The sequence below is a fragment of the Furipterus horrens genome, unplaced genomic scaffold, assembly GCF_987537825.1.
Source record: "Furipterus horrens unplaced genomic scaffold, mFurHor1.1.pri manual_scaffold_5, whole genome shotgun sequence".
Lineage (NCBI taxonomy): Eukaryota > Metazoa > Chordata > Mammalia > Chiroptera > Furipteridae > Furipterus > Furipterus horrens.
In genome coordinates this window covers 63,765,579-63,777,809 of record NW_028327175.1, presented here as the reverse complement: position 1 = coordinate 63,777,809, position 12,231 = coordinate 63,765,579, and the positions used below count along the sequence as shown (strand labels likewise).

Sequence of the window (12,231 nt, the reverse complement as noted above, 5' to 3'; positions counted from 1 at the left end):
TTAATAAAAATAAATGCAGATGTTTCACATGGCTAAAAATTTAAAGGTAGGCATTGGTCAAAAACATATTTGGAAGGTAAGTTTGTTCTTTATCACTTGTCTTCCCTAAGCCAAGGAAGGAGCCTAAGTCTGAAGTGAAGGTCCTTTTGCCTAGTTCAGAAATTGGTCCTTGTTCTAGAGAATATTGTATAACATAAACAGATTGTGTTATTTTTCTTGACTTTACTGCCTAATACCAGGCTCTACATTTAACATATATATCTAGAAAAGTTAGAAATGTTTTAATTTTATAGGAAATGTATTCGTGTTTTTGAAGTGCTTTTGAATTTAGCACCTAGATTATATCATCTTGGATGTTATGGAAACTGTTGCATTCTCTTATTTTGCACTAGTTAGCTTTTAGTTGTTCATAATTCTGATACATATTGAGTACAATGAAACACTATTACTGTAACTATTGGGATTTCTAGAAAACAAAAAGTTCTGAGTCAGAAATTGCAAATTGACAGCGCACTCACCATATCTGCCCATCAACATTCCCTCATAGGTCAGGAGCTGTTAATATTTTGAACTATAGTTACCCCTCAGTATCCTTGGACTGGGAAAGGGAGGCTTGGTTCCAGGACCACCCTCCCAGCCTCCCATCACTGAGGATACAAAAATCCAAGGGTGCTCAAGTCCCTACGTTGAATCCACCAATGCAAAACCCATGGATGTGGAAGGCCAACTAGTGCCAATGCTTATAAATGCAGAGGTTTCATATAAAACCCAGATTTATGGTTTCTTTGAAAAATAAAAATTTTGGCATTAATAATATATATATTAATAATAAACTGGAACTCCATAGTGGCTATTCTTTTTAGGCAAGGCAAGTGCCACACTTCCTGCCATGTTTTAATGTATTACACTGGCCTACTTCACTCAGTTACATTATGTAGATTGCTCTTTTTTATTTGTAGGTAAATAAGAGTATAAAATATCATGTATGTTACAATTTATTTATTTTTCATTAATAAATTAATGAAAACCTCATAAACCTTCTTTGTTTTATAGATTTTCTGATACATTCATTTCCGTAAAAAGGTGGTAAGAAATATAGAAACAGTAGAAACAATAAACATTCACAGATATTAACTTTCTTTTTCCCAACTTCTACCAACAAATCACTCCATTCGCTGGTTAAAAGGTGACTGGAAAGTTTTATACTTCCTGGAGTTCCACTATCTTATGCTGTAGTTTCTTTAGGTCTTTCTGTACTTTATATATCTCTAAATCCATTTTTGCTTGGTGTATTTGTTGGAGGGAGCTGAGAGAGTCATGAATCGATTTAAATCCTGGAAGAGGAAGGGAGCATATTTAATGCATTGGAATTTTTTTTTTACAGAATCGTTAATCAGCAGCCCTGCCATAACTGATCATCTTTTGATTCAAAGCACACTAAATTTTATTAACACCAGCATAAAAATGTATAACCATTTCTTGAATGTCATGAAGATGCATTAGCAATAGTGTTTCAACTTGTATCTGGCTTTATTATGAATATTCAGTTCCTTTCTTTTCTCTCCCCCCAAGTATATTGCATAATGGAATGATTCTGTATTTCAGGGAGAGATTTAGAATAGTGTCTTTCTGTACACTTTGACAAGAGATTTGGATGATCTCTTTTTTTATTCTTGTTACCAAATTGAAGGTAAAGACCTTTAAAATCTCAAATGAGATTTTAAACTTTCTCTAATATCAACCTGTTTGAGGGACATAAAGAGTGGCTCCCAGTTGCCCCACCCCCACCCCCTGCCCTCCAGCACTTTGTGTCTCTATGCAAGTCTGGTCATTCATGAGCACAACCTACCAGACCTCAAGACTCTTAGGCTACAGCCCATTTCTTGTTCATCAGAGCCTTTCACATAGTCATTTCTTAACACATTTTTATTCAAGGCATAAAGGAGTAACCATGAGTCCGGAGCCCATTTGCTAAATTCCCACTTGCTAAAATGCAGAGACATATAGTTTGCAAAACCCTCTTCAGCTCATCCTGTGGTCGTACTACTGGGATGAATAACATTGAACTTCTGGTAGTTGAGCAGAAAGCAGGGCCCTAAAAGAAGAATCAGTTAAGTTTGGGACATGATTATTGGCCAGATAATTCATTATTAGATTTGGCAGTGGGAGTTGGGGAGCAGAGGTGGTGAGGTCAGATTTCCAGGCAGAGAATTTTATTTATATGCCAGCAACATCTGGCAGAATGAGACCATGATGGTTTCCCAAGACCTTCAAGGCATCTCTATACAGGGTCAAATTTAGGTAGAATTTACATGTATTTTTCTGAGACCTAGGGTACAGAAAATGAGTTGGGGCTTTCTCTAATACAGGGCACTTCTGGTTCCTGGTAATCCCCTTAGAATTGTGACTGGAGGCAGATGGCTGCTCCTCAGAGCCTAGTCCATGTCCTGCCCCATGACAAATTAGATCAGCCTCTCAAATTAATCTCTTTGATGTTAGCTCAGCTTGATATTGCTGCCCTTAGCCTCCTTAAGAAGAAAGACAGTCATTATACCAGACTCTGTTAATTCATCTCTCTTTCTAAAGGTCAGTTCTCCCAGTCTGACATCTGTCCAGGCTCATTACCTGCAAGTTCAATGATTTAGGCTCCTAGTTTCATGCTATACCCACAAGCCACGTCTTGATGATCTCCAAAGACTTTGCATGTCTAACAATTCTATGAGTCTCTGATCTTAGAAAGTAAAAAAAAAAAACAAAACTCATATCAACGATAAACTCGTAATGATGCTAAGTATGAATGAAGAAAATAAATTTATTTACCTACCTTCCAGTGGTATGCTGACATTCTATGAAATAGGAAAGTCAGGTTAAATATAAAAGAATGCCATTTTTGCTCAAAGTAGAAAACAGAGGGCTTGGATAGGAAGGGACTGATAGTCTTTACTTAAAGATACCTGCTCACCTGATTGATACTCATTCTGCATTTTCTCTAATTCATCCCAGATGTGCTTTTCCAGTTGGCTCATCTTTTTAGACAGTTTATTTTCTATATGCTTTACCTTGCTTTGTGCTGCTTCCTGTTTGTGTGTGTTAGTGACATTCCCTAATTTGCTTGAAAGTTGCAGTAATTTTTCTTCCATTTTATTTTCAGACTTTTCCTATAAAAGAAATCACATGATAAAACTCTGCAGCTAAAATCTATGTGGATTTGTATGTCAGCTTAGAGAATGTTTTTAACAAATTCACTTTTCCATGTTAAACATGAAAATTCAAACCAGGTTCCCTTGTATCTAAAACTATGTTCACAAGTATAAGATCCATCCCTTTATTTGGGCTGGGTCATTTGTAGTTCCTAGAAAATAGAGGGTTGTGGACTCGCTGAAATGCCTTGAGGATTTAAAATTTCAGTCTAGCATTTAAAGAAGGAGGGCATTTTAAATTCTGCCTGACTGGAGCTCTTTGGACATGCTCCTAAGTGTTAGATGCCTTTACTTCCCCTTCGTATCTCCACATGGGCAGACTTCAGCTAGAATAGCGATTCTCCACCTGTGCTATTAGAATCACCTGGACCATACACCACCCCCAAAACTCTGACTTAATTAAATGGTCTATGGTGGAGCTTGGAATTGACCTAGTGCGATTCTAACGTGCAGCAGCCTGGTACTAATTCGCTTCTCTGCTCCTCCTCTCTCCCCTACAGGGAATGTGGGAGCAAGAACGGCTAGACTGGCTTGGCCCCTTGCTTCTCCTCTCTTTAGTCCTGCCTGCCTTAGGAAGATGGATTCCACTCTCTCTTCCTTGCGGTGGGAGGCTTCTGCCTTCAGGGGACCCTGTGGCCACCTACTGCTGCCTAGACTGGTGGAGGTGTCTGCCTGACTCAGGTAGGGCAACTAGCAGGCCCCCTGGGCAAGAGCTGCCCAGTAACCTTATCAGTGACACAGCTGTAGTATTTCCATCTCTTGGACCACATTTCAATCAGTTGTTTGCAAACTCGGGTAGGGGGCTTGGAGCATTATTTACTGGTCTGTCTAAAGCCTCTCTACTCAAGTCCCAGAAACTTCTTTGAATCCCCTGCAAGGCTGGCAGCCACCGAGGCCTCTGGTGGCAAGTGCCGCTCTTCTGGGGGCGCAGCAGCGTGGCTGCCGTGCAGCGGGAGTGGGAGAGGGGCCTGCAGCGCCTGCCTTCAGATTGCAGCCTTCTCACCGCAAGGCCGGGGGATTCTCTGCCGGGTCTGATCTGGAAAAGGAGTTTCGAGAACCTTGGATCTGCTAACAGATCTTGTGAGAGGTAAAATGGCTGCTTGTCTAAGGCAGACGTTTTCAGGCTTTGTGGTGTCTAAGCATCACCCAGGCAGCTTGCCTAACAGCACCGATTCCCAGGGGAGGCCTTGGAGGGCCGGCTCATGCCTCAGCTCTGGGTTGGGACAAGGAATCTGTATTTTTAAAACCCTCTTTTGATTACTCCAGGGGTAGAACAGATTCTGAGAAGTGTGGGTTCACAGAATGGGAGAGTAGCAAATAGGAAGAGAAGACAGGCCTCTAGATTCCTATTCTGGTGCCCCCTCACCCCACCCCACTCCACTAAGTAAGTTGCTGACACAGGGAAGGTTGCTGTGGGTGTTGGAGACCCTTGCTCATGGCTGAAGTCCAGACAATGGCCCTGAAGCAGTCTGCTTCATGAAGAGCGGAACTTCTTACCAGTTTCTCCTGTAGGTGCCTCAGACACTGATACATTTGGCCCAGCTCGTCTTTCTCGTATTTGATGAACTGGTTTTCTGTCCATTTTTTATTTTTCTCAACTTCTTCATACAGATTATTTGAAAGTGAATTAAACCTAAGGAAAAAATTGTTCTATTTTAGTAAGTAAATTTAAACCTAAGGCCATAATTTAGTATTGAAAACAATCTGCAGTTTTTTTCAGATGATGAGGCTCAATGTGTCTAGCAAGCCCTTATGGGGTGATGTGGTGCCAAGCGAGCACACTCTGGGTCCCTGTCCTGAGCTTGTGTTCAGCCCAGCTACTGCCAACACCCCTCCACACACCCTAAAATACATGCACGCACAGCGACAGAGGACAGAAACACCTGTCACCGTGCAGATTTCCTCTCAGGGCCCGGGGTACATGACTGCGTCTGGAAGAATTACTTTGCTAAGTCACCTGGGATGAGGAGTACCACTTTACCTAGCGGCTGGCAAACTTCTGTAAAGGGTCACAGTAAGTATTTTAGGCTTTGCAGGTCGGTGTCCTCAGCAACCTCTCTGCTCTGCAACGACTCAGTGCTGCCGCTGCAGTGGAAAGCAGCCACAACTGATAAAATTAGCAGGGCTTATATGTAGAGACAAAACGAACAAAAGAGCATGGGTGTGCTCTAATCTAACTTTATATACCCTGAAATTTAAATTTCATACTCTATTCATATTCATTAAATGTAATCTTTTATTTAAAATGTATTAGAAAGTGTGAGCAGCAATCTTAGCCGTGGGCAGGTGGGCTAAGGGAACCCCTGATTTGTAAGGGCCACTATGGAGCTAGGAGAGGAGATGAGCCACACAGACCTGCATTGTTTAGTTGAGAAGAGTAAACTCAGAGGCAGAAGGGGGAAGGGAGAAGGAAGAGAGTCCCCAAAAGACAGAGGAAGCAGAGCGTTTCTCAGTTGTCTTTTCCGTCTCAGGTGAAATCTTCAGTGAAGTCCCCATTGCCACCAGTGGGTCTCTGTGAGTGGATTCAAGGAGAGTGGGGCATGGGGGGAGGGTTATAGCAGTGCTGAATTACTCATGTGGGCAAAACAGAAAGTAATAGGCAACGGTGCAGGAAGGGACTGATGGTATCAAGATGATGCACCATAGGATTATTAAATAATAGAGAATGAAGGATTTTTAAAAATGGAAGTGGATGTTATTAAAAGGGTTGGAATCACATATCATCAATATGAAAAGTCACTGTAGAGTGGCTGAGGGTTTGAGCAGGAAGAGAGATTTGCATCTGGAATGACTAAGAAGTATGGAACGGAGAAGAGGTGGGGTGAGAGATGGGGACTGGGGAGTGGTTTCTGTATGTGTTTTCCACGTGACTGGCTCGTGATGAGATGTCAATTTCAAATTCCCTTTTAGAATGGCAAAATATTAGATTGGCAGGAGCAATGCATGTTGATATTGGAAATATTCAGATTACTTGCTTGAAATAATAGTTGCTTTACTGTTTTTACTAAAAATGATATGCAGGTAATTTAGTTTGTGGTATTGATCATTGGAGATGGTTTAAAACATTCTGGACATAAAATACTCCTCTCTGGCTCTCCTGAAAAAGTGTTTAGACTAATAAGTGGAAAAGACAAGTTGTGTGCGTCCATAACCATTTTTATTTAGACCATGGGGCATCTAGTCATGGTATGGAGACAATTTTGGTTGTCACAACTGAGGGATTCTATGTGCCAGGATGCTGCTAAACATCCTACAAGGCACAGGACAGAATCGTCGTCGGGAGCCGTCCGTCTCGAGAGACGATGGTGTAGCTTCTTAAGAGTCTATCTGCACCGCCGAGAATGGCTGTGCAGTCCGACTCGGGAGTGACACGGTATCTGTCTCCTCCCGTGTTGAATCGACATCTTGCGATGATGCTGGAGTGTCCTCTCCAGTGACGCTGAAGCTACAGAGCCTGGGCAGGGTGATATGGAGGGTCTGCTGTTGCCCATGCCCGTCCGTCTCGAGAGGCGATGGTGTAGCTTCTTAAAAGTCTATCTGTACCGCCAAGGCACAGGACAACCCACAACAGAAACTATCCAGCCAAAATGCCAATAGTGCTGGGGCTGAGAAACCAGGATTTAGATCATGAAATCAAGGAATGGAAAGAGTTAATTTTCCAAAAGTTATGTTAATTGTAGTATTAGCTACGTTTTGATCTCCACCTCTTTGAATTACATTTTTTGATACAGAGAGGGATATTTTATGCATAGAAAGCATACCATGATTCAGGCGAGTACCTCAACATTGAGAAGGTGAAGTTGGTTACTCTTCCTGTCCTCAGTCTAATGATTTCCAAACACCGGTGCTACTGGCTAATAGCTATTGGATTTCAGACAAATAAGCCCCCAACTGAAAGGTGAATATAATTTTAGCCAATTCTTTCCTCTCTCTGGAACTCTTCTCCTAAGAATGTATAATGGCTCCTGCCTTAACTTCACTCAGTTTTATAGTCAAACACCACCTTATCACAGAAACTTTTCTGGACCACACTAAATAGAAAACAAGACAACACCAAGATTTGGAGTCACTTTCTAGCTATGTGACTGTGCAAATTACTTAATCTCCATAATGATAAGTTGCCTTATTTTTAAAATGGGTAAGACCAACTCTACAGAGTTGGGTGCACTTGAATATTTGGAGCACGTGGTGATTGGTAGGCATTTTAAATTACAACTACTATTTTTTTTTCTGCCTAATGATATATCTCATTTAACATTGCCTTCACTTTTACTTTGCTTGTGTTTACCTTGTCACTTATTTATGCATTTTCTCCCCAACTCTATGTGGCTATAATTTTGTCTTTGGGTAGTCTAAAATCACAACCTACATATTATAGGTGCTCAAAATGATTAATTAATTAATTGATTGATTAAGTCATTCATTCATTGACTTCTATTTGTGTCTAAATAAGGGGTGCTGAGGATTCAAAGATGAATGAGACATGTTCTTGTCCTGGATAGTTTGGAGCTTTCCACTGTGTCAGCATTTTCAAAGTTGTGCAGTAAAATTTAAGTCTGTGCATTTGCTTCATTGAACAAATACTGTTTCTTATAATCACTCTCAGTTTGACAGCATCAGCAGTAAGAGCCATCTAGGTGAGTGACTGGTAGGTACTACCTCTGCTAAACCTGTACTCAAAGATAGCTGTTTCATGGTGGCCAAAACTGGCTCTATAAGCACTAACTTGTTGGCTGAGGTCATTACTTAGCTAAACACAAAGACCCTCCTGGAAAAAGGAGGCTCCATGCAGGGGTTTGAATGACAGAGCCTGTGCGTCATTTTTGTTAGGTCTGGTGATAGTGTCAAAGCCCCAGGAATTCACTTGCAAACCTTCAGAAAATACTGTGACTTTTAAGTTAATATAAAATATATTTATTTAACTATTAAACTTGAATTTGTTAAAATTTCTAAATGGGAAAATTGCTCAATTAAACTTATCCTTTAATGTTATTAAAATGCTTTTATCTCTTTGATCAGAGACATTTGTTTCTTAGAAAGAAAGAAAAAGGAATTCTATACCCATCTACTTTGATTTGACAAGTGGAGGAGAGGGGCGGAAAGCCCTATCTGCCTTACTTTCTCTTTGAGGAAAATAGATTTGAAATACATATCTCAGTTAAAGGTTAGTATCCCTGATGTAAAGAAATCCTATAAATTGGTTAAAATTGGATGAAAAACCACAATATAAAATTTTACTAGGGATAATAATGGGCAATTTATAGAAAAGAAAATTCAAATGGTGAAGGGAATACAAATGAAAACAGGAGATGCTATCTTTTTACTCTTTAATTGGCAAATATTAAAAAGAGAGAAATTCCAATATTGGTAAGAACATTGACAAAGATATCTCACATACTGCTGGTGGAAGTGTAAATTGTTACATTTTTGGAAAAACATTTATAAAAATTAGTAAATACGTAAACTCTTTGACCTAGGAATCTTACCTATAGAAATAAAAACACCTATATCTAAGGTTATATAAGGGTATATACATGATAATCTTTGTTTGTGTATAGTAGCCATAAACTGAAAAGAATCTAGCAATAAAATAAATGATTGAATTAATTATGGCACTACTGTAAGTTATAATATTATGTAGCTATGAAAAATAATAATCATTGATCTAGAGAGATGTCCAAGATGTACTGGAAAGAGGCAGATTACTGAGTAATGTGTATAGAATTTATATATTTTTAAAAACAATGCTTTCTTTATAAATATGCATGATTTATATATATATATAATATACATGTTATATATAAATATATATGTGTGTGTATAATTCAATATATATGCACATACACAAGAGCAGTGTCTTTCTGTTCTATATTTATATTAACAAGGAGGAAGATCTGTAAGGATAGATACATGCCCAGTGTTAGCATTATAGGAAGCTGAGATGGTGACCTCTTTTTTCATCTTTGTTTTATTTTGTTTGTTACAATAAACAGATTACTTTTTAATTTTAAAATGATGGATAAAGTTTAAATAAAAAAGAGTCAGTCATGTAATTCAATGACTCATCAGAGCTCATAAGTATTTGCCTGGAGAAAGTCTGGTTTATAAGGTCACTGTAACCTGCTGTAAGACTAATGAAATTTTAAAACTTCATTAGTTTTGGTGAGAAAAAGATTCAGGTTTCTACTACTACAGAAGTGTCAACATTCAGATTTAACTACTAAGATTATTTGTCTGTAAGCCAATTTCCAGAGGTCTATAGGTAGAAAAAGTGAACAGTACAGTATCATCAATAAAGCAGTTAGCCCTAGATCTTAAACATTTCCCTTCTCCCTCTTTCCTATTCATTAACATACTTCATCTCTTTAAGCTAGTCTTCCAATTCAGATTATCTCATTTCTCCCCCAATAAAACCAATTCTTAAACGGTATTTCTAGAAACAGTTTACTTTTCTACTTCTCCTTTGGATATTTCTTTATTTTAATTCAAAGCTAAAGGGCTTAGATGAAGCACCACACAAATATTTATTGAGCATTCTCATCATGTTAGGTTTTAAGAACCTAATATACTTTTTTAGAATATGAATAAAGTGTGTACTTTCTCTTTACTCAAAACATCTACTTCTATGAGCTTTAGTTATGAGTACTGTTTTCCATCCATTCCTAGGACAGATTTCCCAATTTAACATCTCTGAGGTAGACAGACACACTGCGTCCCCCTCCACAACTAAGAAGGAACACAACTACCTCAAAACTAGAAACAACCAGAAGTTCCAGAAAATCAAACTGCATGGAAGTCCCACAAACAAAGATATAAAGAAGAAATACTTATCCAGACAGGTAGGAGGGGCGGAGTCAGGGTGGAGAGGATGTGATGTGGTGGTGGCAGTGGTGGCGACAGCAGTAGGCCAGCGGAAAGTGAAGTCACACATTTTAAAAAGTCAGCAGGGACACCTGGAGAGTGCTCCCAGCTCCTCACCGGATCTTGCAGCTCACAGTCCCAGCACTGGGAAAAATTAAGCCTCATTGCTTCTGACTGTGCAGACCAGTGGGGGTTGGGGTGAAGGCAGAAAATGCCAGTCTCTCAGCAGAGTCTGTTTGTTTAAAGGGCCCCCACTGTCCTAGAACATCTGCAGACCCACCCACTCTGGTACCAGAGGCAGTAGCTAGAGGGGCGCCAGACTGGTGCAGAAGTGGGAGAGGTGCCTGGAAAAAGAGCGAGTGCTGGGCAGGCAGCATTGTTCCCTCTCGGACCACCCCCTGTCCACATACAGTGACACGAGGTGAAACAGGTTGCACTGTACTGATGAATCCCTAAGGCTCCACCCCTTACAATGTAACAGGAGTGACAACTCTACCAGGAACATGGAAGCAAACAAACACAGGAACCTGTTAGAATGAGAAGACAGAGACGTATGGCCCAAAAATCGGAACGGATCAAGGTTCCAGTGGGAGAACTAAGCAACGAGGAGATAGCCAACCTAACAGATGCAGAATTCAAAACACTGGTGATAAAGATGCTCACAGGCTTGACAGATATGCTTGAGTATGGCAAACGCATAAGAGAAGAAGTGAAGGCTATGCTAAGTGAAAAGAAGGAAAATCCACACAAAACCAATGGTGAAGGGAAGGAAACTGGGGTTCAAATCAATGACTTGGAACATAAGGAAGAAAAAAAAACAAAACAATCAACCAGTGCAGAATGAGGAAGCAAGAATTGGAAAAAATGAGGAAAACTTCCCAAATTTTGCGAAGGAGATGGACATACAGGTCCAGGAAGCATGGAGGGTCTCAGGCGAGCTGGACCCAGAGAGGACCACACCAGGACGTATCATGATTGAGATGCCTAAGGTGAAAAATAAAGAGAGAGTCCTGGTGGCAGCAAGAGAGAGGTGGAGAGTTGCCTACAGGGGGGGGTGGGCGCCTATAGGACTAACAGGTGATTTCTCAGAGGACACTTTGCAAGCAGGAAGGGACTGGCAAGCAGTATTCAATGTGATGAAAGGCAGCCTGAAACCAGGATTACTCTATCCAGCAAGGCTATCATTTGGAATGAAAGGGCAGATGAAATGCTTCCCAGACAAGGTAAAGCTAAAGGAGTTCATCATCACCAAGCCATTATTATATGAAATGTCAAAGGGACTTACTTAAGAAAAAGAAGATCAAAACTATGAACACTAAAATGACAATAAACTCACAACTATTAACAACTGAATCTAAAAAAGAAAAAGAAAATTTAAGCAAACCAGAATAGGAACAGAATCATAGATATGGGGATCATTTGGAGGCTTATCAGCTGGGAGAGGGAGGGAGATAAATGGGGATATGGTGCAGGGATTAAGAAGCATAATTGATTGGTACAAAATAGATGGGGGAAGTTAATATAGGAAAGGGTGAAACCAAAGAACTTATATGTGCGACCCATGGACATGAACTAAGGGGGGTGGGATTGCTGAAGGGAAGTGGGGTACTGGGTGGAGGGGAGCAAAGGGAAAAAAAACTGGAACTACTGTAACAAGATAATCAATAAAATATACTTAAAAAAGAAAACCTCTCTGAAATTGGGAGGTGTATTCAAGTGATGGTGTGCTGTGGTTTAATAGTTAGCTTCATGTTATAGAGGTACAAAAATATATGCTATGTCTTATGGTCAATAGAACTTAGATTTTTTGAAATATGGTAGAGATGGGAGAAAAGGGAGAAAGCAGAGGATTATTAGAATACTAGGTTTGACCAAGGCATTCAATTCAAGTGATGTGAGACACAGAGGATAAAGAACAAGGGTAGAAGGGGTGATAAGGTAGTATCATCCAAGTGACTAGAATCTTCTTTTGCCTGCATGAGAATCCAAGGAAATGATAGTCATTTAAGCAAGCAAGGAAGATTTGAGGAAAAAGAGACCAATAATTTGAATATTTCTGGAGTCTTGTCTCCTTTACTGCTTTCTTCATTGAATAGGGGAAAAACTTAATTTAAAATGGGGTAGCGGACAGTTTTCTTTTCTTTTTTTTTACATGTTATCACATTTTTTT

The 12,231-nt window shown here is 39.8% G+C and overlaps 1 protein-coding gene across 1 annotated transcript in view; it reads right to left on the bottom strand.

The window, feature by feature from the left end:
* Positions 1-1,124: 1,124 nt before the first annotated feature.
* The window catches only part of FAM81B (family with sequence similarity 81 member B), a 49,858-nt gene continuing 38,751 nt past the window's right edge, over positions 1,125-12,231 (bottom strand). The window contains exons 6-8 of the mRNA XM_090279002.1: positions 4,698-4,833; positions 2,963-3,158; positions 1,125-1,334 (exon numbers count right to left, since the gene is read on the bottom strand). Coding sequence (XP_090135128.1) covers positions 1,201-1,334; positions 2,963-3,158; positions 4,698-4,833 — 466 coding nt within the window. The 3' untranslated portion in view covers positions 1,125-1,200. The remainder of the gene's footprint in view (positions 1,335-2,962; positions 3,159-4,697; positions 4,834-12,231) is intronic.